At 43.1% G+C, this 23052-nt stretch overlaps 2 protein-coding genes across 5 annotated transcripts in view; both read right to left on the reverse strand.

Moving 5' to 3' along the window:
• CLYBL (citramalyl-CoA lyase) overlaps window positions 1-23052 on the reverse strand; it is a 241021-nt gene that overhangs the window by 110799 nt on the left and 107170 nt on the right. The window lies entirely within an intron of this gene.
• Window positions 3267-4448, reverse strand: LOC309835724 (CUE domain-containing protein 2-like; the record flags this gene model as incomplete). The annotated part of the gene is made up of 2 exons (XM_082675346.1): window positions 3267-4177; window positions 4391-4448. The coding sequence occupies 2 exons, from the start codon at window positions 4446-4448 to the stop codon at window positions 3267-3269; spliced, it is 969 nt and encodes a 322-aa protein (XP_082531472.1).

The following is a 23052-nucleotide window of genomic DNA, read 5'->3' on the forward strand; positions in this document are numbered from 1 at the left end:
GGCTCTTGTGGTGGTCAGTATCACATTGGCTGCTACAGCACCTGGGAGCACTCCCACTGCTTAAAAACTTCTGCTCCTCAGCCATAAACCCCAAGTAGCCAACATACAAGTCTGAGTTTGCCACACACACCCCCGGTGATTAAATGCTGTCCATGCCCTGTGGGGGCAGATGCTCAGCTGGGCTGGTTCCCCTGCCCTCAAGCTACCTGTCCAGATTCTACTCCTCTCCTCTGGCCCAGGCAGCTGAGGCTCCAGAGGGCCCCAGTGCAGGGTTCCACCCAAGTTACAGCCAATGCAGATAGAAAAGCAGCTTGCCAGAGCCCAGGCAAACATCCAAATCCAGGGCTTGGGAAGGCAGGTGGGACTGAGGGTGGAGGCCTCAGCTGATCTCTCCTCACAAGCAGCAGAGCTCTCTGAAGCCAAGGCCAGGTGGTATATGCTGTACAAAGTCCAGGGACCCTAACTGAGGACTCCACATCTTAGCCTTGACGCTGATACTTGGCTCTGAGATGCTCTTGCCTCACCCATGGATGACCCTCAGCCAGCACCATATGCTGGAGGGCTCAAATGAAAACAGGGAAGGCCAAGGAACTTCCAAGTTGTTCCACTTGTCACATTCATGCTATCACTCCATGAACAAAAATGTACTGGGCCTAATACTTTTTTTTGAATTATCTAAATGGCAGTCCAGACTTAACCAAGTGCAGAAAAGAACTTGATTCAGGGGCTTCCCTGGTGGCGCAGTGGTTGAGAGTCCGCCTGCCGATGCAGGGGACGCGGGTTCATGCCCCGGTCCGGGAAGATCCCACATGCCGCGGAGCGGCTGGGCCTGTGAGCCAGGGCCACTGGGCCTGTGAGCCAGGGCCACTGAGCCTGCGCATCCGGAGCCTGTGCTCCGCAACAGGAGAGACCACAACAGTGAGAGGCCCACGTACCGCAAAAAAAAAAAAAAAAAAAAAAAAGAATTTGATTCAGGACTTTTCATAATGTCACTCTTAAATTCAAAACTGATTTGAAAAGCAATTGTTAACTACAATAATGATTTAGGCAGCACAATTAATTCTAAATCATTTTAGTACATAATACCATGATGATTAATTTTACGTGCCAACTTGACCAGGCCACAAGGTGCCCAGATATTTGGGAAAACATTATTCTAGGTGTGTCTGTGAAGATATATCTGGATGAGATTAACATATGAATCAGCAGACTGAGTAAAGGAGACTGCCTTCCCTAATGTGGGTGGGCCTCATCCAATCAGTGGAAGATACCAAGTAGGCCAATACTCCCCTGAGTAAAAAAGGAACTCCTCCTGCCTGATAGCCTTCCAGATTTTCCTGCCTTGAGACTTGAACTGAAACATTGGTTTTTCCTGGTTCTCAAGCTTGCCAGCCTTTGGACTGGAACTTACACCAATGGCTCTCCTGGGTCCCCAGCTTCCTGAGTGCAGCTCTTGGGACTTGTCGGCCTCCATAATCATGTGGGTCTTATTGTCCTTATACTACATCTCTTATATATATCTCACACACACGCACACACACACACACGCAGACATACCTTATTGGTTCTGTTTCTCTGGAGAACCTTGATGAAGACAATGCCTATACATCACTTACTAGATAGTTAACACATATCAGTGCCTAGATGCGTGCTCTCCACACACCTCCGCACTGCATCTCCCCATCCTGACCCAACACGGGTGTATGTGTAGCTCTCAGCACCACGCTGCCCAGCACATACAGGGACTGGACCCGAGAGAGGAATGAAGGAAAGGATGGACTCAGGGCTGGATGGGCGGTGGGCTGGCAAGCGTTTAAGGAGAGAGGGCCACATGTGTCCATTAGCCTGTGTTCTCAGAGGGCTAAAAGGGAGAGTGGGCGTGATCATGGTTACGCTCTTCACAGACTTCCCCAGACTGTCTTCACAAAGGGTTGTACTAACTTATTTTGCCACCAGCGGGGCATGAAGGTGCCTAGCTGGCCATGTGCTTATGCACAGCCCTTTGCACTCTTTACACCAGGGTTTTGGACATTCCAGGAAAAGAGGCATGATATAGTGAGTGAAGGTGGCCATGGAAAGGGGCTAGAGATCCGAAACGCTGGGTGAAGGTTTATAACGGCCTTATTTGAGCAATGATGAAACAATCTATGGATCGTGTTAAACCTTCAAGATCAGTATTTCCCACCTTGAGCTGATCTGTATTCTATCATTTTACACCTCTGCTGATCAAATATTTTTTTTTACTGTGGTAAAATACACGTAACATAAAATTTACCATTTTAACCATTGTTAAGCATACGATTCAGTGGCATTAAATACATCCCCACTGTTGTGTAACCATCACCACCATCCATCTGCAGAACTTTTCATCAACCTGCCCATTCCCTCTCCGCCCAGCCCCTGGAAACCACTATTCTATTGTATTTTCTGTCCCTATGAATTTGAATGCCCTGGGTGCCTCATGTAAGTGAGATCTTACGGTATTTGTCCTTTTGTGACTGGCTTATTTCACGTAGCATAATGTCCACAAGGTTCATCCATCTTGTAGCATATGTGAGATTCTCCTTCCTTTTTAAAGGTTGAATAATACTCCATTACATGTACGTACCACATTTTGTTTACCCATTCATCCACTGATGGATACGGATTATTTCCACCTTTTGACTATTGTGAATGATGCTGCTATGAAAAAATATCTCTTCAAAACCCTGCTTTCAATTCTTTTGGGTACATCCCAGAAGTGGAACTGCTGGATCATATGGTTTTTTGAGGGAAAACGATACTTCTTTCTATAATGTCTGTATCACTTTACATTTCCACTCAAACATTATTTTAAAATATTTTCTGCTGCATTCAAGTCCAGTTACCACTAAAGGGGTGTTTTTGAACCAAAAAAAAAAAAAAATCATCTTTTATGCACCCTTGCCCTTTAGAAACTGCCTCCACAAATTCTAATAAATTTTGCTAAATTCCCAATTGTTTATAAACATAAATAATAAGAAAACAAATCATTCTGAAATAATACATCAATAAATTGCTATTTAGGACGCCACACAGAAATGATATGGCCCTTTTGTTTGTTTGTTTTTCCTGGGGCTACCTCTACTGTGCCCATGGCAGCTCCAAGAGGAGGTTAGCACTGTGGAGCAAGGAAGTAGGGAAAGATGGGGGACAGGAGTTAGGGCGGGCCCTGTGTGCGGATGTAGGGCTCCTGTGTCCCTCTGGGATCTGAGTCTAGACGGCTCAGGCAGAGTCTGGCTAGTGCGTCAGTGGAAGCGGCACTTTCTGGCTGGCTTGAGGTTGACGTGTGTGGCCTTCATTTCCCCAGCCTCAGGGTCTCGCACATCTTTGAATCGCTCCACTTTGGTGCTCAATACCTGGTTGTTGATGTACTGGATCAGCTTCTTGGGAGCCTCCTTAGGAGCCATAGGCCGGTGAATCTTCTGATCCTCTGCGCTATCCACCATCATGTACTTCTGCAGGATGAAGGACTTCAGCTCATCCTTTTGGGGGCCTCTGAGGCGCCTGGGCAGGTCCTGGTTGGGGCCATCCCAGGCTGGAGGCCTCTCCTCCTTCCCCTCTACCAGCATCTGCACAGCTTCTTCCGAGTCCCCTCGAGCTCTGGCCAACACCCACTGGGCCTGCTCCACCGAACAGGTAAGGAACACCGCCAGAAGTACGTCCACCCCTGGCAGCAGCTCCTCCTCAGCGCCGGATGCCTCATCTTGGGTGTCCCTAGCAGCAGTCGGAGAAGACATCGTCTCTTCTTTGAACTGCTGCAGAGGCTCTGGGGAGATAGATACCTGACCTTGGACCTCAGAGTTCTGTGGTTGCAGGTTCTCTTTGTTCCTGGCACCACTCAACTGCCCTGAGAGCTTCTGCATCATTTCCCCTATTGTACCCCTTGGGATGTGGGCGAAGCCAGGCACATAGGCCTCCATCATCTCAGTGAAGGTCTCCATGTCGAAATTCTCCTCCGATGGGCCTGAGGGGCCCAGGTCCTCAAGGACCCCGAGCACATAGAAGATGATCTCATCCAAGCCGCTGAGGTCAGCCTCTGGGAGGTGCGTCTGAACAAAGGTAAGGACGGCTGCACTGACAACCCTCTCCGGCTCCGTGCTCTCTCCCCTTCTGCTCCGTCGGGCGCCGCCGGCAAGTCGTCCCACACGGTGCAGCTCTCATCCCACAGCCCCACCAATGAGCGATATGGCCCCTTAAAAGTTCTTTTAAAGCAATTTTGACTCTAAGAGCTGATAAAGGTTGAAAATAAAAATTTCTCACAGAAGACTATGCACAAATCTTGATTCTTAAAGGACTCCTCTAGTTGGGGCTGTATCTTCAATCCTCTGAGGGAGTTGGAGGAGTGTAACTGCACTCTGTCACTGCCTACTCTCTATGCTGGGAACAGAAATATTGGGAAAAATTGAGTTCTCTGTTGTAAGGCCCATGGTCTGACCTTGTATGACAATTCTGATGCTCACAGAAGAATCTGTGGGACTAGAATAAAGAACCCATTCATCGATCCTTTCCTATACACCCCCCAAGTGACAGTAAAATTCACCTACAAATTCCAGCCACGCTTACGACTATTGATAACTAGGTATTTACACCAGCATCTGTAATAATTGAGGCCTACGTATGTTCTCAGTTTGCTAAGTTCCCAACTGCCCAGAGAGATTCCTTCCCTATTTTGAAGAACTGTGTTTCAGTTACTATGGCAACAGGGCAAGGAGAAGTGGGGAGCTTTCCATGGGCACAAGAGCAAAAGAACAGCTATTTGTCCTCTCACTGGCAGAACAGGGCCATTCGTGAGATTAGCATGTGGTGCAAACACAAACAAGCATGCAGCCCGCTTCAGAAAAGCCAAGACATTTTCAGGGCAAACTTTCTCACAAAGAAATTATATCACACCTTAATCAAGTGCTCCATTTTGTAATGAAAGGAAGAGATACTCTTTTGTGTCCAAAGCAGACACACACAGGATAGCAGTTTGTGGTCCGCTGTGGATTCACTTCAAAGGAAGGAGTCAGGAGGGCACAGGATGGGGAAGACCCATGGGCTGTGGGCCGGCCTTTCGGCCATCGTGGTGCCATCGAGAAGGAGGGATGCTGGTGAGGGACTTCCCTCCTGGCCTACACTTGCCATGGAAACCCCAGGAAAAGAGGTGAGTGTCAAATAAGGGACAGATTTATCAGAAATAAAGAAAAAAGCAGAACCCTTATTTTTGCTCACTTTGGTAAAATTTGTGTAATGCTGTTTCAGTGCAGATCTCTTCCTCCTCAGGCCATCAGAATACCAAAGGGCAAAAACAAGTGACCCAGTAATGGAACTCTTTTTTTCATACAGAATGAGAAATCAAACAAACATCCATATCAAAAATTACTCATTATCCGAAGTGAAATAAGCCAGACACACAAGGACTAATACTGTACGATTCCACTTCTGTGAGGTACGTAGAGTAGTCAATTCGTAGAGACAGGAAGTATTATAGAATGGTGAGGGGGAAGGGGGAGGGGAATTACCGTTTAGTGGGTACAGAGTTTCAGTTCGGGAAGATGAAAAAGTTCTGGAAATGGATGGTGGTGATGATTGCACAACAGTGAGAATGTACTTAATGCCATTGAACAATAAGCTTTAAATAGTTAAAATAGTAGATTGTATGTTACGTATATTTTACCACAGTGAAAAAAAATTTAAAGTTAACAAATCTCTTTCCCTTGTTATATCCATGCTATTGTTTCATAAACACAAATGTACTGATGAAATTCAGTACGGATCATGCATTCAATAAATACCGAGCCCACCACGAGCTGGCCCTTAGGCCAAGGGCTGAGCAAACATGGACAAGAAGCCATGTGTCCAGCAGACCCTCGCTGGTCACTGAATCCACTTCTTTGGCCACAGAACTGTAGTTCTCCAGATAGGTGCATGGGTGGGGTAAGCCCCAAGAACAGGGAAAACCCTGTACAACTGGGTGACCATTAATGGGTCCCGAAGAAGAGAGCAAGTTTTCCATGAAAACAGAGATCCACGTTTATATCTCGAATGGATTAGTCCTCATAAATTAATGTGGCCACAGCACCACTCTGCCCCGTGGCACTTGGGTGCTCGGTAGCACTTCTAAGGGCAACGCTGCCATTTTTCAGAAAGGCAAATGAAGAGGAGTTTGATACAAGCCAGCCCAGCAGACGATAAGGAGGAAGACAAGGGCAGGGGTGAGGGTGTTTGAGAGGAGGTGAGGGAGAGGAAGAGAATGAGGAAAGAAAGGGAGGGAGGAGAAAGGATGGGTCCTGAAGGAAAGTAGGCGGATAAGAAAGTGGGCGGGAGGGAAGGAAGGCGGAGGTGAGGGCCAAGAGGGAGAGTGGGGGATGGGATGAGAGGAGAGGAGCTTTGTTTTGCTGCAAAGCTCCTTGATTCCGGTTGAAGAGGGGATGACAATAGAGCATGTGCCTGCTAGTGGGCATTCACCATAATCCCACTTCCTTGCTCTACTTTTGGTGAGAAGAGGAGGAGCAGAGGTTTTATCTGAATGGAAAACTGGAGGGATTTTATTCCCCCCGCCCCACCCCCGGAGTGACACTGAGGTCAAGAGGGAAACCTGCACTCCTTCACTGAACACATTTAAGAACACAATGTGATTAGCATCTCTTCTGTTTCTGGGCTGCTTCAACCTGGGGCTCCTGGAAACACAAAGAAGTCTAAGGATGTTGTTTATCAATAGTTAACTGAGTTAATGTCACTGAGAACTGCAGGAATGATGCTCAGGACCCTCTACCCATAGTGATTTTTTTTTAATTAATTAATTAATTTTTGGCTGCGTTGGTTCTTCGTTGCTGGGCATGGGCTTTCTCTAGTTGCGGCGAGCGGGGGCTACTCTTTGTTGCAGTGCGCGGGCTTCTCATTGCGGTGGCTTCTCTTGTTGCAGAGCACAGGCTCTCTAGGCGTGCTGGCTTCCGTAGTTGTGGCACACGAGCTCAGCAGTTGTGACTCGCGGGCTCTACAGTGCATGCTCACGAGTTGTGGCGCACGGGCTTAGTTGCTCCACAGCATGTGGGATTTTCCCGCACCAGGGCTCAAACCTATGTCCCCTGCGTTGCCAGGCGGATTCTTTATTTTATATTTCTTTATTTTATTTTTGGCTGTGTTGGGTCTTTGCCGCTGGGTGCAGGCTTTCTTTAGTTGTGCAAGCAGGGGCCACCCCTTGTTGCGATATGCTGGCTTCTCATTGTGGTGGTCTCTCTTGTTGCAGAGCACGGGCTCTAGGCGCGTGGGCTCAGTAGTTCTGGCTCACGGGCTCTAGAGTGCAGGCTCAGTAGTTGCGCACGGACTTAGCTGCTCTGCGGCATGTGGGATCTTCCCAGACCAGGGATCAAACCTGTGTCCCCGGCACTGGCAAGCAGTGTCTTAATCACTGTGCCACCAGGGAAGTCCCCATAGCAATTTGATAGATGCATTTCCCAGTGTTGGGAATGATGAGAGGACGCACCTGTCAAGTGCAGAACGTGGGAGCTTTTGGTAAATTGTAATTAAAACCTAAAGGACATGCCAGTCGACTTAGCCTCTGTAGAGACGATTTGGGGTTTTGGATGGTGAAATTCTGAGTGCAAGGAACCAACAGCTTACTTGTTCCACTCCTGGCCATAACTGAGCACCCAGAGCAGAGCCTTATGTTTGGATTGTTCACTGCTGGCATTCCTGCCTAAGAAGATCTGATTCTAAAATGAGTTGCATAAAAGACAATATTTAGTAGTTAATGTATTAAAACAGCCAATGGAGAATATAGGAAATATTATCACCATAGGCCCACCAGAAAATTTCACACAAAAAAAGACCATTCACAAAAGTTCTCCATTTGGAGATTCCATTAGTACTCGGTTATCTTAGCTCAAAAAATAATAAATTTAAAGCTGAGATGGCCAATTCCTGGCTTGGGCAGAACTTTAGAGGTAATTGAGCAAATGTGAACTACAAAGATCAATTTCTCAACTTTTTTTTAAAGGTCACGAAAGAAGACTGTCAACCTGACAGATGTAACCATGGATTCTTTTACAGAATCCTTCAAAAGCTCAAAGGCTGCTAAATGTGTCAAATTATGCATCTCCCCCATGACCGGGTTCTTTGATATGAAAGTAATCATGGGAGAATGTTTTTTTCCTCCAGAAAAATGGATCTGCAATTTTGAGAAAACAGTTCTCTCCACATCTTATTTATTTTATTTTTTTGGTAGCTGTCATGAAAATCATCTAGGTTAACAGAATCTTTTTCTCCCTAGATTCTCTCAAAGATTCCTTTCAAGTGTCAATCGCAATGAAATGAGGCCAAAATGTTACACAGCTTAGAATTTTGATATTTTGTTAGCTATAGTCCTTTGATTACCCTGATATGTAGATTTGGGGAAATTTTAATACTGATCTCTCTCTAGTGCTGAATAAGTTTTAGAAAAAACACAGTCTAATTGCCAGACCCATACCACACACACGAAAGCTGTGAATACAAGCTGTGATCACGAATCACGTGTATGTGGCTTTGACTGTGTGGGACCAACAATAAGATTAAGATTGTTTTTTTCCTTCTTAATTATTCAGAGCTAAGTGTGATGAAAATTAAAACTAAACATATGGATGTGATCATGAAGGCTTTCTCTAACACAGTTTTTTTTTAAAGTATGTTTAATGTGCTACAGGCACTAACTCCTTTAAATATTTAAGGCAAGACTTCCTAGAACTTCTAATTTTAGGGGAGCTTAAGATTTTTTTCTTATTCAATGCCACACTTAGCAATGCACCAGCCAAAGTGCAAAACAGCCTCTTTTTCCTTTATATTTAGTTCTAAAAGAACCACTCTTACTGAATATGTATTGTTACTTAGTTTTCTGTGGAATGAACTGGTCAGACTCAGAGAGTAACACTTTTATTGTAAATACACAGGGAATAAAATGAAAAATTAAGAGAGGAATCCTTTCCACAAGCTGTATGTCCATGACAATCTACGTTATGGTTTATTTTTGACTTGATTCAGGGTTTTCTATGATAATGGAAAGAGAGATGGAATAGGTTATCCAGAGAACACGATAACCAGACAATTTTTTGCATGTGTCTTTGTAATGTATTAACTAATTTTAAAAGCTAATTTAATCTTATTTCTATCTGGAGTAACACCAATATTTGTCTTCCTTTGGTATGTGCAACTGATATGCTAAGAAATAGGTGGCTCAGAAGTCTGTTGGGTGAAAAGGACAGACCACTTGAGACTGAAAAGTTGCTGTAGGTTATCATGGTACCATATGGACAATCTCCAAATGGTCCTTCCTCTGACGCTGGTTTCAGAAATGCAAACAGGGGACAGAGGAACTCTGAGCTACAAGTTAGGAGGCCTGAAACATCTATCCGTAGATAGTCTGACGTTGGATTTCAGCTTCTGCCTGCCTGGCACATTTCCCTGGCACCCTGGTTCCATGCTTCCGTCTCACAGGTCCTTTCTTTCCATTCCCATTTGCGCCTCCCAAATCTCTCACTGACTTCACGTTTAGCTGAGCTCACATTTCTTTGCTAACCCCGAACTCCTAGATGCACTTCCAGGGGGAATTCAACGGCCATCCATCACTCTAAATTGGTCCTTACCCTGGCAGTCACTTCTGTCTTCCTCCTGGTTCTGCTCTCTTAGCTAAGGTTAGGCTGGAGGGCTTAGCAGAATGCTGACTGTCCATATTGGCCAACCAGCTCCCAGTTAGTTTATGTTTGACTAAGTTACCCTTGCCAGGTCTCTGTGACTATAGTACAAGTGCTGAATACAAGAGCATCTATTTTGGTTCAAAAACCAAATAACAGAGCAAACTTTGTAGTAGTTCTCCATGGCATCCAGCATTTTAAAGAAAACAGAGCAAAGGGGCAAAACCTAAGAACTCAGTTTATCTCATTCCCAGCAAGATCAGTAGACTGCAATAACAGCCCAAAGGCGGGAAAAAACCATAGGATATTAAATTACAAAATACCAACATTTACATAGTAATTCCCACTAATTAAGAAAGAAAGATATAAGTTGTTTGTTATAAACATCACCAGGTCTTGAGCAAACACCAACAGCTCACCACAGAGCCAAACCAAGCATTTGTCTAATCAGAGCCACCTTCCAGAGCATTTTATTGGTACAGCTGCAGAGCGCACATTTTATCACACATGCTAATAATCCCAGTTATGGTGCCTAGATTTTAATCATTTGTTCTGGGCTTGTTTCTCAAACAATTAGCACTAATGAATGGTCAGAATACCTCAGATCATATATGTCTAATTGCAGTCAAGAGAGGTTCTGGTCTGCATGTACATTTCAATTTACCTCTGGGGATAATGTTTGTTAATTGTATTTCTTTATATGCAAGCTAAGAAAAAGGCAGCTCAGGCAAAAAGGGACTAAGTGTTCTCCTCTTTCCCTTTGTTCCCACAAGAAGCTAAAGTCACTTCAAGAGGCACTTAATCCCATCATCCGTGGTTACAATTGCCTTGCAGCATCAATCAAAAAGAATCTGAAGTAAAATGATGCAGCTATATTGTGTAATTAAAAGCAATTCAGGTAGTTATTGCTTGGGGACCTTTATGGGTCCAAATACTTAAAATGGCCCTGCAGGGATCCTAAACACTGTAGTGTTTTAAATGTGGTCAGTAATAATATCTGGAGGAAAGGAAAGAATATGCAAAAAAAAAAAAAAAAAAAAAAAAAAAAACCCCCAGAAGACCTCAAACAACAAAAAAAAAGCCCACTAGCCTCTCCTAGTGCGAATTGTTAAGCAAAAGACCAGGGAGAGCAAAAGCCTGAAGTGAAAAAACCCATGACTCGCAACTACAAAGTGAAATAAACGTAGAAAAAAAGGAAGGAGAAAAAGAAAACAATTGATGTTTTCCAAATTCAACAGTCCCTGTCCCAATCCAACTTTCGCACTTAAGAAAAAAGAGTGTCAAAATGTTGGCTGGGTCTCTTCAACCTGAAATGAAACAGCCTTGTACAACCTATATTATAAAAAATAGAGGCTGTGTGAAAATCCAAACTTATTAAGAAAATAAATTTATGGTATGTTTAATGCTACAGTTACTTATAAAGGCAAGATGTGAAAAGTACTTTTTAAAAGTTTGGCACAGATTTTTTTTAAGTGATTTACTTAAATCATTTTTAAAAATTAAATGCTTTGGCTTTTAAGGCTTCATATATGGCTTTTTAAGCCAACAAGAGTTTAGCACAGTATATTCTGTTGTGTGCTTTTAACAAAGAGCCATCATTGACAGGAGGCTGGGAAAATGCATAATTCTCTGGTTTTGATTCTTGGCTAAAATATTTTTAAGTAAAAACACAACTCCTCAACAGACTAGATGTTAAAATAACAATGAGTGTTTAAGTTTTATCATCAATTCCCCTTTTATAATAAAAATGGGAAAGAAGGCTTCCTGTTGATTTACGAAAGGATTTCAGGGAAAAATGCTAAGCGTGTGCCAGAGTGAGCTATTGGATATTAAGGAACTTTTTATGAAAGACACCAGTTTACTGCCAGGATAAGGTGCATTCTAGAAGCAGATGACTAGAGAAAATACTCCATATCACTAGAATACAGCACTTTGCAGCAGCCTCTATAAATACTTTCTAAAATACTGCTTAGTGGCAAATGTTAATTGTGGCCTGGAAAGTATTATGTGTGAGCATGTGAGGGTCATAAGATTTAACATTCAAATCACAAAATGACTGTCAGGTGAGATAGCCAACAACAGTTCACTTAAACACAGAATTGACCTCATTTTCCACACAAATATTCTAGTAATTTGAGTGCAAAAGCCTACAGCTGAAAAATGCAAAAGTACTCCCTCAAAGTTTAACCTTGGGCTTCCCTGGTGGCGCAGTGGTTGAGAGTCCGCCTGCCGATGCAGGGGACAGGGGTTCGAGCCCCGGTCCAGGAAGATCCCAGATGCCGCAGAGCGACTGGCCCGTGAGCCATGGCCGCTGAGCCTGCGCGTCCAGAGCCTGTGCTCCGCAACGGGAGAGGCCACAACAGTGAGAGGCCTGCGTACCGCAAAAAAAAAAAAAAAAAAAACAACAATCTGCTTACCGTGCTTCTTCCATTATATTGATCATAGTGTTAGGGATACTATATATGCTCAAGCAGTTTTGTGTTGTAAGTACTTCCTATAAACTTAAACCTATTTATTATTATTCAGTGTCCAGTCTTCAAGCACCCGTTCAAAATCATTACCCTCAATGGGTGGGGAGTGGGGTCTGACATCCCCCCACTGCAGTATTCTTATCACCCTTACCTTCTAGCTGCCCTTGTGAGGCGTCACACTCTGTGGGACTAAGAAGAGCAAGTGGGTGACAGAAGCGCCCTGGGATTACTTGAGCTTGATTCCCTGTCTCTCCACCACCACCACCAAAGTGCCCAGATAATTTACTTCATAATCAGTACCGGTGCTTCTTTGCCACGACTGTGCTGCCCTACCTGAAGGCCAGGCACCAAGCTGAAAAAAACCCTCTATTTTGGATCCACCAAAGTATCTGTTCATGTCCTACAGTTTTTATTTCACTAGCCTTTGGATTTAGATAGGCAGGTACTTATTCTTAGGGAAAGGAAGTGTAAACTTTTTTTTTTTTTTTTTTTTTTTTTTGCGGTACGCGGGCCTCTCACTGCTGTGGCCTCTCCCGTTGCGGAGCACAGGCTCCGGACGCGCAGGCTCAGTGGCCATGGCTCACGGGCCCAGCCGCTCCGCGGCACGTGGGATCCTCCCAGACCAGGGCACGAACCCGTGTCCCCTGCATCGGCAGGCGGACTCTCAACCACTGCGCCACCAGGGAAGCCCAGGAAGTGTAAACTTTTAACAAGGGACATTTTAGGAATACCCCAAACTGCACTAAGTAAGAAGGAGAAAAACAGATCAATGATAATGAATTGCAGGCAAAAGTCTGTACTGCGATCTGTCTCCTGTAACAGTTCCCAGACAGGTGCTTATCAATATCATATTTCTTTCCTCCCACGCCCCAAGTCTCCTCACTGCTCCTCTGTCCCTGATGCTCCCCTGGAATTCCCTGTGGATGGTGCCCACCACAAACTGCCAGGAGCAGCCCTACAACCGGCCCCTTCAATTCTTGCCATTGATCCAGCTGTGTGCATGCTGGCTAAATGCTGCCAGGTCAAGCTGGAGAACAGGACTTGAAAATTCAGTGCTAATTACTCTGATTACAGTCTGTGTCTCAAGCAGCCAGAGCCTCTGGGAAGTTGTCTACATGTGACCTGTCTCTGAATCCAAAATCTCAGTTTGAGAGATGTAGAATCTATACCTGACGACTTTGCAGCTCGTTAAGTTATAATATGGGCATCAAGTCATTCATGATACCTTCTCCCGAAGCATATGACTAAGGCAAGCCCAGAACGTGGAATGTACAAGACAGATGCAGAGGGGAAAGGATCAAACAGAACCCACGTAGTCACAAAAATTGCAAACACCAGCCCTGCAACATGATGCTCAGATGGCGATTTTCTTGAGATGACTTGAGACCCTTTGAACTCAATGAAGGAGTGAGTAGGGGCTTAAGGGAACATGCTCACAGGCGTCCTCGGTCCGCAAAGAGCCAGAGCCAGCTTGTCGTGAGAACCCTGAACTTCTCAGGATCCATGCCAGTTGTGTATTTACCACTGAGCTCCCAAAGGCAGATGTACTAGAGTCAGAGAAAGTGATTTCATGAATATATTTATATCACATAAAGAATCCAAAAAACGTTGATGGGAGAGAATGCTAAGATAGCAGTTTACTTTCCTGGGCTCACCAGCGTTTCTTTACATAAATTTGAATCATTTGGAAATAGGCTGGGGAGCAAGGCAGCTAGTTTTGCTCTGGAGTACATGGCTCGTTTTCCTTTCTTCACAGACTATGTGCAGATATGCTTGTCCCTGACCAAGTTTATATAAATAGAGTTCTTCCCAGGGCATGAAAAGTAGAACAGAATTAATTGCTCTGAATCATCATGCAGAATTCTGAAGGGATTTCTATTCTCACAGTGACATCACAATGCTAGGTTTCCAGATGCTGCCAAAGAGTTGAGTGTGATTTCGCCTCTAACCCATCACGGGGGCCCTTCTGCAGCTGGCAGGCACCACACAGGCTTTCTGATATGTGCCCAAAGCAAGGATTCTGAGGAAGAGAGGCTTTTCAGGGGACACTTTGGCCCTAAGTGGAGTCCCAAGACAGTAGGCAAAACCTGAACTGTCATTTTGAGCCTGGCCTGAATTGGCCAACACACGTCAAACACCACAGGGCCTTTATGAAAATACGACTTCAAATATTTTTCTTTCCTCCCCTCATTTCCTTCTTTCAAGTACTTAGTTCACAAGGTGCGTCTGTTATGTGTGTTTATTTGAAAACGAAACCGCTTTTAAAGGGCTCAGTTGTTTTACAACAAGAACCCTGAAAATAGAAGATAAAAATTTCAGTATGAACCCATTCTACAGAATACCATTATTTGATGACTTATTTAAATTATTTGCTGATTACTCAATCTAAATACAATTTTAAAAATAGAAGGGGCTTCCCTGGTGGCGCAGTGGTTGAGAATCTGCCTGCTAATGCAGGGGACAGGGGTTCGAGCCCTGGTCTGGGAAGATCCCACATGCCGCGGAGCAACTAGGCCCGTGAGCCACAACTACTGAGCCTGCGCGTCTGGAGACTGTGCTCTGCAATGAGAGGCCGCGACAGTGAGAAGCCCGTGCACCGCGATGAAGAGTGGCCCCCGCTTGCCACAACTAGAGAAAGCCCTCACACAGAAACAAAGACCCAACACAGCCAAAAATAAATTAAAAAAAAAAAAAAGTAACAAATGTTCAAGTACAATTGGTGTCTTAAAAAAAAATAGAAGTGATGGTATGTTTCAAAATTTTGGTAACTTTAAATGGTAATTTTTCTCTTTTTAAGAATTAAATGAAATCACAATGTTAGCTTACCAAAGCAAACAATTCCTGTATTTAAAAAAACGTACTGAGCTCCATGTCAGGCGCTCCTGCCACTCAAAGTGAACAATCCTGTAAGTCAAAACTTTTGGATACCTTTTCATTTTTTTGTTCTTTCTGCGTACAACAAGAGAGCCAGCAAATCTCCTTAGTCTGTTTCTGAATCTGGGTCTATGGGTCTGAATCTCTGGGTCTGTTTAGTTGGCAATAAGAACTTGGCCCTTTGCTTAATTTCCAAAATATACAACAGCTCATACAGCTCAGTATCAAAAAAACCAAGCAACCCAACTGAAAAGTGGACAGAAGACCTAAATAGACATTTCTCCAAAGAAGAAATATAGATGGCCAACAGGCACATGAAAAGATGCTCAACATCCCTAATTATTAGAGAAATGCAAATCAAAACTACAATGAGGTATCACCTCACACAGGTCAGAATGGCCATCATCAAAAAGTCTACAGATAATAAATGCTGGAGAGGGTATGGAGAAAGGGAACCCTCCTACACTGTTGGTGGGAATGTAAATTGGTGCAACCACTATGGAAAACAGCATGGAGATTCCTTAAAAAACTAAAAATAGAGTTACCATATGATCCAACAATCTCACTCCTGGGTATATATCTGGAGAAAACTCTAATTCAAAAAGATACACGCACCCCAATTTTCATTGCCGCACTATTTAGAATAGCCAAGACATGGAAGCAACCTAAATGTCCATCAACAGATGAACGGATAAAGAAGATGTGGTACATATATACAATGGAATATTAGCCATAAAAAAGAACGACATAATGCCATTTGCAGCAACATCGATGGACCTAGAGATTACCATGCTAAGTAAAGTAAGTCAGAGACAAATATCATATGATATCACTTATATGTGGAATCTAAAAAAAAAATGATACAAATGAACTTATTGACAAAACAGAAACTGACTCACGGACACAGAAAACAAATTTATGATTACCAAAGGGGAAGGCAGGAGGGGAGGGATAAATGAGGAGTATGGGATTAATAGATATACACCACTATACATAAAATAAACAACAAGGATTTATTGTATAGCACATGGAACTATATTCAGTATCTTATAATAAACTAAAATGGAAAAGAATCTGAAAAAGAATACACACACACACACAACTGAATCAGTTTGCAGTACAACAGAAACTAACACTACACTGTAAGTCAACTATACTTCAATAACAAATAAAAAAAAACTCAGCCCTTTGGCTGTGGACACTAATACAAGTTGATTAGCATCCAGCAAGGCCTGGAGTGGGGCCACACTCATGGGTGTGGACCACCTTGTTTACCATCTTCCTTCCTGGTTAATTGTAGGGACCATCCAAGTCATCATCACTGGGTTTCTCAATGGCCAAGAAATCCTTACATTTGTTCCTTTTCTCAGACAAATTCTTCTAACAACCATCTGCCCTACACCATACCACAGGCATAATCTGTCCCCTGCAAGCTGAAAAATAGCTTACTCTACAAGCCCACTAAATAGAAAATGCACCAAAAATAGGCTGTGATCAATACAAATAAGTACAAGGAAGACTGCTCCAGAAATAATTTCAATTTTATACAATTGATTTGTTCTTTCAAGGAGCCCTTAATTTGCTCAATCCCTGATTGAGTTGTTACATGAATCAGGAAGGATTAACTATGAAGATAAAGGCAGATATTTCAATCAGGGAATACCCGCGATGGTTTAATTAAAGAATTTTTGCATTTCACTTACAGAACATTGCTGCTTAAGTATGGCATGGCATTTATTTAAAATGTCCCAGAGGCAATTAAGCCCTTGATTAACAATAAAATTTTCTTCCTTAACTTCATTCTCAATTACCATGAAGCTCATTTCTCATTGCCTGGAACTTCCAGCACGTGGTACTCATGGCTTTAACTTGCATGTGATTCCACATAAGACACCTAAAAAGGTTAGAAGGAATTGAGGTACACAGGAACTAGCCTCTTCTAAAAGGTGGAAGTCTTACTTGTTTTGCAGTTTGCTCACTCATCTCCTTCAGCTTGCAGCCTAGCCACGTCCATGTATATGTGACGACTCCGCTCCAAGTTATGGGAGGAACAAGGGCATGTGGTGACCAGGACACAATTCCTAACTCTGAGAGTTCAGCTCTTCTTGAACTCAGAGCAGACCTGGATCTGGTGACACCTTAAGCGTGTCACTTAACCTCTCAGTCTCAGATTCAGATTCTGAGTTGGATGTAATAATAGGATTGTTGTGAGAAGTCTAATGAAATGATGCACGTGACACACCTGATAAAGTGCCTTGCACACAGGAAGTCCAATCAATAATAGCTCCTACTATTAAGGATAGGACACCCCTCTTCCTCTTCCCTGACCTCTGTGAGCTAGCCAGGTGGGTCTGGAACAGAGGGTCGCCTAGGATTCACACACCCACATAGACAGATGGTGGGAGGCACTCTGTCACACCCGGGAAACACACCTACCAAGGGGGCTGGGGAGCCCGCTTCCATGCTAAGGGTTGGCACCACAGAAAATAAAGAAGTCAGATTTGTGTCTCCTCTCTGATGCCCCCTAAGTCTTCACAACTTAACAGCTGGATAAGTGACCTACACATTTCCACTTATCTGTGAATTTGTCATCAGCTCTACAAGAGTGTTTCATGATTATCTGTGTACATTAATCTACGTCTGAAGAGAAGAATCAAAAGGGTTTTGCCATTCATTTTATTTTAACGTTAGACAAATTTTTATTCAGTATTTCACTGATTCAACAAATAGATATTGGACATGTAAGCCAGGCAGGGATATCCAAATGGGGAGGAGAGAATCAGCCTTGGGGGAAGTCGAGGTCTAGCTGGGGAGACTGGGGTCTCTAAGGCAAGAGGGCAAACTCTAACTCTAGTTGGAAAACAGTGGGAGGGGCGATTCTGAGAAGGCTTCTCAGAGGTGGTGACAACAGATGGGGCCTTGGAAGGAGGAGGACAAACTCCAGAGGCAAAAAGTGCATTGTGGATGCAGTATAATGAGAAAGATTTGAGACCATCTCCTCAAGTATCACCAGTGATTTTCTTTCTTTGCAAATGCCATGCCTACCTCTAATTCTTATCTGTTGCCCTCCTGCATATGGGGGATTTCCAGGTATAAACACCAGCTATTTGAAATACCAAGACAATGTCCTTTTTCCAATGCTGTATTCTGTCACAGATGGTGACCAAAACAGTGACACTCAATATCCTAAAATTTTCTGACCTAAAAGAAACTGCCAGACTTCCCTGGTGGTGCAGTGGTTAAGAATCCACCTGCCAATGCAGGGGACACGGGTTCGATCCCTGGTCCGGGAAGATCCCACATGCCGCGGAGCAACTAAGCCCATGCGCCACAACTACTGAGCCTGCACTCTAGAGCCTGCGAGCCACAACTACTGAGCCCGTGTGCCACAACTACTGAAGCCCACGCGCCTAGAGCCTGTGCTCTGCAACAAGAGAAGCCACTGCAATGAGAAGCCCGCGCACCGCAACGAAGAGTAGCCCCCGCTCGCCGCAACTAGAGAAAGCCTGAGCGCCGCAACGAAGACCCAACGCAGCCAAAAATAAATAAATTTAAAAAATAAATTTATATGAAAAACTCCCTTTTTTACTCTTCAGTAACATTTATTTATGCTTTTAAAATCATCTTTGAAATATATAGGACTTAAGTAATAATTCTTCTTAAGTAGATAGGGTGTTCCTTTAAAATCAGAATCATGTTGAAAGGAGATAAAACCAGATTATATTTTGCATTATCTGAAGCTTATGAGAGCATTATTTAGGGACTTCCAGTATACAAGGGACAGTATGTCTGTCCACAGATACAAAATGTTAAAATGAAAGGCACCAGGACTCATACACACTAAGGCAAACAAACTTAAGTTCTCAATGGTAGTCTTTGTTCTTTTTTTTGCTTTTTAACATCTATTGAGTCCTTTACTTGCATTATTTCACTTAATCCTTCCCAAAATCCTACAAAATAAGTACTATTATTGCCATCTATTTTACATCGGGCAACACAGGTTTATTTTATTCTATGACCTTAAATTTTCAAACAGGCAGCTGCTGATACTATTATGCCACATTTCACAACTGATACCAACCAGTTTTTTCAGGGCACTGCACAAGCCAAAGAATATGAACTCCATCCATACTGGCTTCATGCTTAAAAAAGAAAATTGAAATAGAGATTTAGGCAAATAATGACAGTAAAGATGCCTTTTTTTCTCTTCGAAATTTTCTTTATGTGACAGTTTAGAACAGGACTCAGCAAACTTTACCTGAAAGGGCCAGATAGTAAATTATTTCAGACTTGTGAGCTGAGAGACAAAGTCAAGGATATTATACAGGGACTTGTGTAACAAGAGGGAACACAAATTTCCACATACTTGGTAATGACAAAATTCAAAATTAAATTGCGTACAATTTTTTTGTAATACAGTTCTACTCACGAGAAGAATAGCACTCCTTTTGGGGATAGCATCTTGCTTAATTGGAGTTCAAAGGTAATGTTCCCTATTCTCAATTCATTCATCTGGAAAAACCATTCTTAGTTCGAGAGCTGCACAAAAATAGGTGGCAGGCAGAATTTGGCCCTGGGACCCTGGTTTAGAATATTTCTCTAAGGTTTGAGCCACAGACAACTTCATTTACCCTGGAGACCCAGAGTTTCACAGGCACAGGGCCCAAGTCACAGAGAAGTACCCATCTTTGAATTACAGGCCAGTGTACTGGTCCTGATTATTATTCAGAGACATCAACAAGTAGAAAGCTTCCAGGGCTCCTGGCTCCCTTCCCATGTGATTCTCATTTTTTTATATCACTTGTTAACTTGCGAGGTTTGAAGTCGCTGCCACACCTACTAGTTTGTGCTGAACTAAAGAAAAGTCAGTTTGGTGTAAATCACGAAAAGCAACTGTATATTCTCCTCTATTTGTGGCATTTTAAAAAAAATATCTCAGTTTCTCTTATTCCCCTTATCCTGACACCAATAAATTTCTCTTTTGGCAAAGTTTTAACAGATCAGTTTTGTGTTCCTAAGTATATCCAGCATTTCACCCTCCTTTTAAATACAAAACCCAGAAACTTAGTCTTCTGTGGGCTCCCTGCTCTTTGTGCGACCACAGGGTAGGGGTAGGGGAGGAGAGGGGAAAAGGGTGAGGAAGGAAGATACTGGCTCACAAAAGTCCAGAAAGTATTTGACTAAAAAAATACAGAGCAGGGTGGAAGAAATGAATCAGAAATCCCACAAACAGAGGAGGTTATTATTTTCTTTTAAAAGATTAAGGATTGCAGGTTTTCATGCTTACTCAGATGGAACAAGAAAACATTTCAACCTCTTTGCCTCATTCAGTTTGGGTATGAACAAAATAAAGGCCAGGCACATTCAAAACATCCATTATAATTTTCTTCTTCCCTTTAAGATGATGAGACAACTGGTGAGAGATTTGGGATTACACTCCACACAGTAAACGATCATGGGAAAGAAAAGTGGGAAGCAAACCCAAAACTCAAAGGGATCCGGAACTGGTACAGCTCTTCCCTGCCTTTCACTGTGACAGACATTCTAGGTAAAGCTTCCTTGCCATTGTGAGTTAAATTCCAGTTCTAGCATCAAGCCGGACACTCTGATTCCAGCTGTTCAGAACAAACAGGGAAGTGCACATAGCTGTTTTATACAAGTGTCCAAAGGAGCATGAGCCGTTTCTTTTGAGGAGAGGAACCATATTTTCCAAATTAGTCCAACTTGTGGTTGACAGGCTGAGTGCCCGTTTATCTCCAGCTATAAGGAACACGTGCTCCTGATGACTAATCATGCCTTCCAGGAAGCAGTTCACCACCACCAGTGCTGTACACTGGGAGTGCACAAGATAAAACGCAAGGAGAGGGAGGAAGTGAAGGCAGTAATTTTGACAAAAAAGTGGAAAGGGTTTCAAGGGTTCAAATTACAACAGGGTCCTTCAACTCAGCTTGAGCAGCCCTCCTTGTCTACACAGATAAGGCTGTTGATTTGCCTGTTAGCGCCAACTCCCCAGTGATTAAAATTTCTTCAAGATCTCTTCTTCTTTAACCATCCCTACTGCACAGTACATCACTGGGACTCCAAGATCTTAAAAAATTAATCTAAATAACTGGTCACAATGAGAAGGAAGAACAGGAGGTAATATTTGAGAGGGGGAAACAGACAGAGAACGGACTTTAAGAATCATGATTTTAGGGAGTCGTGATTGTAGGAAGCACTCTTTTTGCTGACCCTGGCACTATACCTTGTACATAATGCATGCTAATTAAACATATAAATGAGTAAAAAAAGAATGCAAAGGCCAAAAATCTTAAACTAGCTTTATATAAATATCTGTTCCTTAATCATGTAGTAGTGATAATTATTTGTAAAGAATTTTAGAAATTAGAAGAGCAAGTAGAATCACACTGCTTACTTACCAACCAGTATACTGCGTTAACCATGAAAATGAAAACAGTGATACAGTCAGGAAATTGCCAAGGAAGTCGATGTATTAATATTTTTAAATATCTTTGAGTGAAGTATAAAGTTGTCCTGTAGAAACTGAAGGTGGGGTGCAGGTAAAGGATGCCTCTTTTACTACACACTGTGTTTTTATATTTTAGCTCTATTTTTAAGCTCTCAAGATATTTATAGCACTTATTTAATGGCTATGTTCTCAGAGATCAAGAAAGGGGGTACAGGTTTTATTTAAAACTTACTTAAAATAGCAAAATTACAAAACAGTGATTCATTATCATAATCCTCCTGTGGACATAGATTAAAATACACAGGAAACCGATTTCTCTCTGAAAAGTGAAGAAAGAAAAGACCTCTTTGAGACGCTGCTATATAATGCCCAAATCCTGAAAACAATTTGGTCTGAAAGATGTAGGCGTCTTTACACAATATACCGCATCCAGAAAACAGGAAAAAGAAAGAAAAAAGAAAACGAATATATACTACCAACAAAAGCAAAGCCTCCGCAGAATATACTGCAAAAGTCCAAAGCTTCTGATACTATTCATGCAAGTAAGTATACCTATACTTCCGGTGTTTGAAAATGTGTCAACCCCTTAGCCTCCAATGCAGAAGTGACAGTTTTACTAAAGAATTGAATACAGATTCCTGAAATGCTAAAGCAATGTGAAACCATTTTGTTGTGAAGTATGTTATTCCGTTTCCTTCTTAGCTAGAAAACAAAGAAGTCGGAAGTGACAGCACAGGCCTTCTGAATATCAGAACACTCCTAGGTTTCCCCCTCGCCATCATGCAGTATGGCCACTGTCCATGTTTTTCCACACTCTATACATTAAATGTGTCCATTAGAACTCTCCTGCTAACCTTCCCCCACCCCGCAACCTGCACCTTCTCCCACTTCTGAAACCAGTACATGGCCTTCTCCATCACCCACAACATTGCAAATTGCAATATTTCTGTTCTTATAGTGGAATCATCAGTGGTTTGATGCTTTGAGGCATTCTTTCTTTTTTAAAAGCAAGCTAAAAAAAAAACACAAAAAAAAAACAAGCTAGAGAGTCATTTATTCTGCTGTTAGGCTTTTTATTTAAGTAAAGAAATTAAAGTCACCTTCAGCTTAGAAGCAAGGTTTGCTAGCCCTATTTTGACCATACCAATCCTTATAACTTTTCCGCCCATGTTTACATTTCTTTATAGAGTGCAACCTGCCTATATTGACAAAGTACAGAGTATAAAACCCTCAGTGCCCCTCCCTGAAGCCCTACTAATGAAGCTCTGTCTAGGGCTCCTGGGGCCTCCTCTCACAGACTGGGGCTGGGGCGCTTCCCTCCCAGCCACGGTTTCCATGGTCCTCGCCACTGTGGTGTCTGCACCAGGCGTCCCGCGGAATCATCTTGGGTTGCTTTGCTGCCCTCTCCAAGGCCTCTGGGGCCCTTGTCCGGCCAGGCCCCCTGTACACCACTGCTCAGAGATGGCCCTGGGCCTGAGTCTCACTGTGTCTCCACCTGGAGATGGACCCACCTTGCCCCTCCTCTTGGGCCTAGCTTGGCCTGTCCTGAGGAAAGACGAAGGGCAAGTAC

This window comes from Grampus griseus (genome assembly GCF_964374135.1).
Source record: "Grampus griseus genome assembly, chromosome: 18".
Classification (NCBI taxonomy): Eukaryota; Metazoa; Chordata; class Mammalia; order Artiodactyla; family Delphinidae; genus Grampus; species Grampus griseus.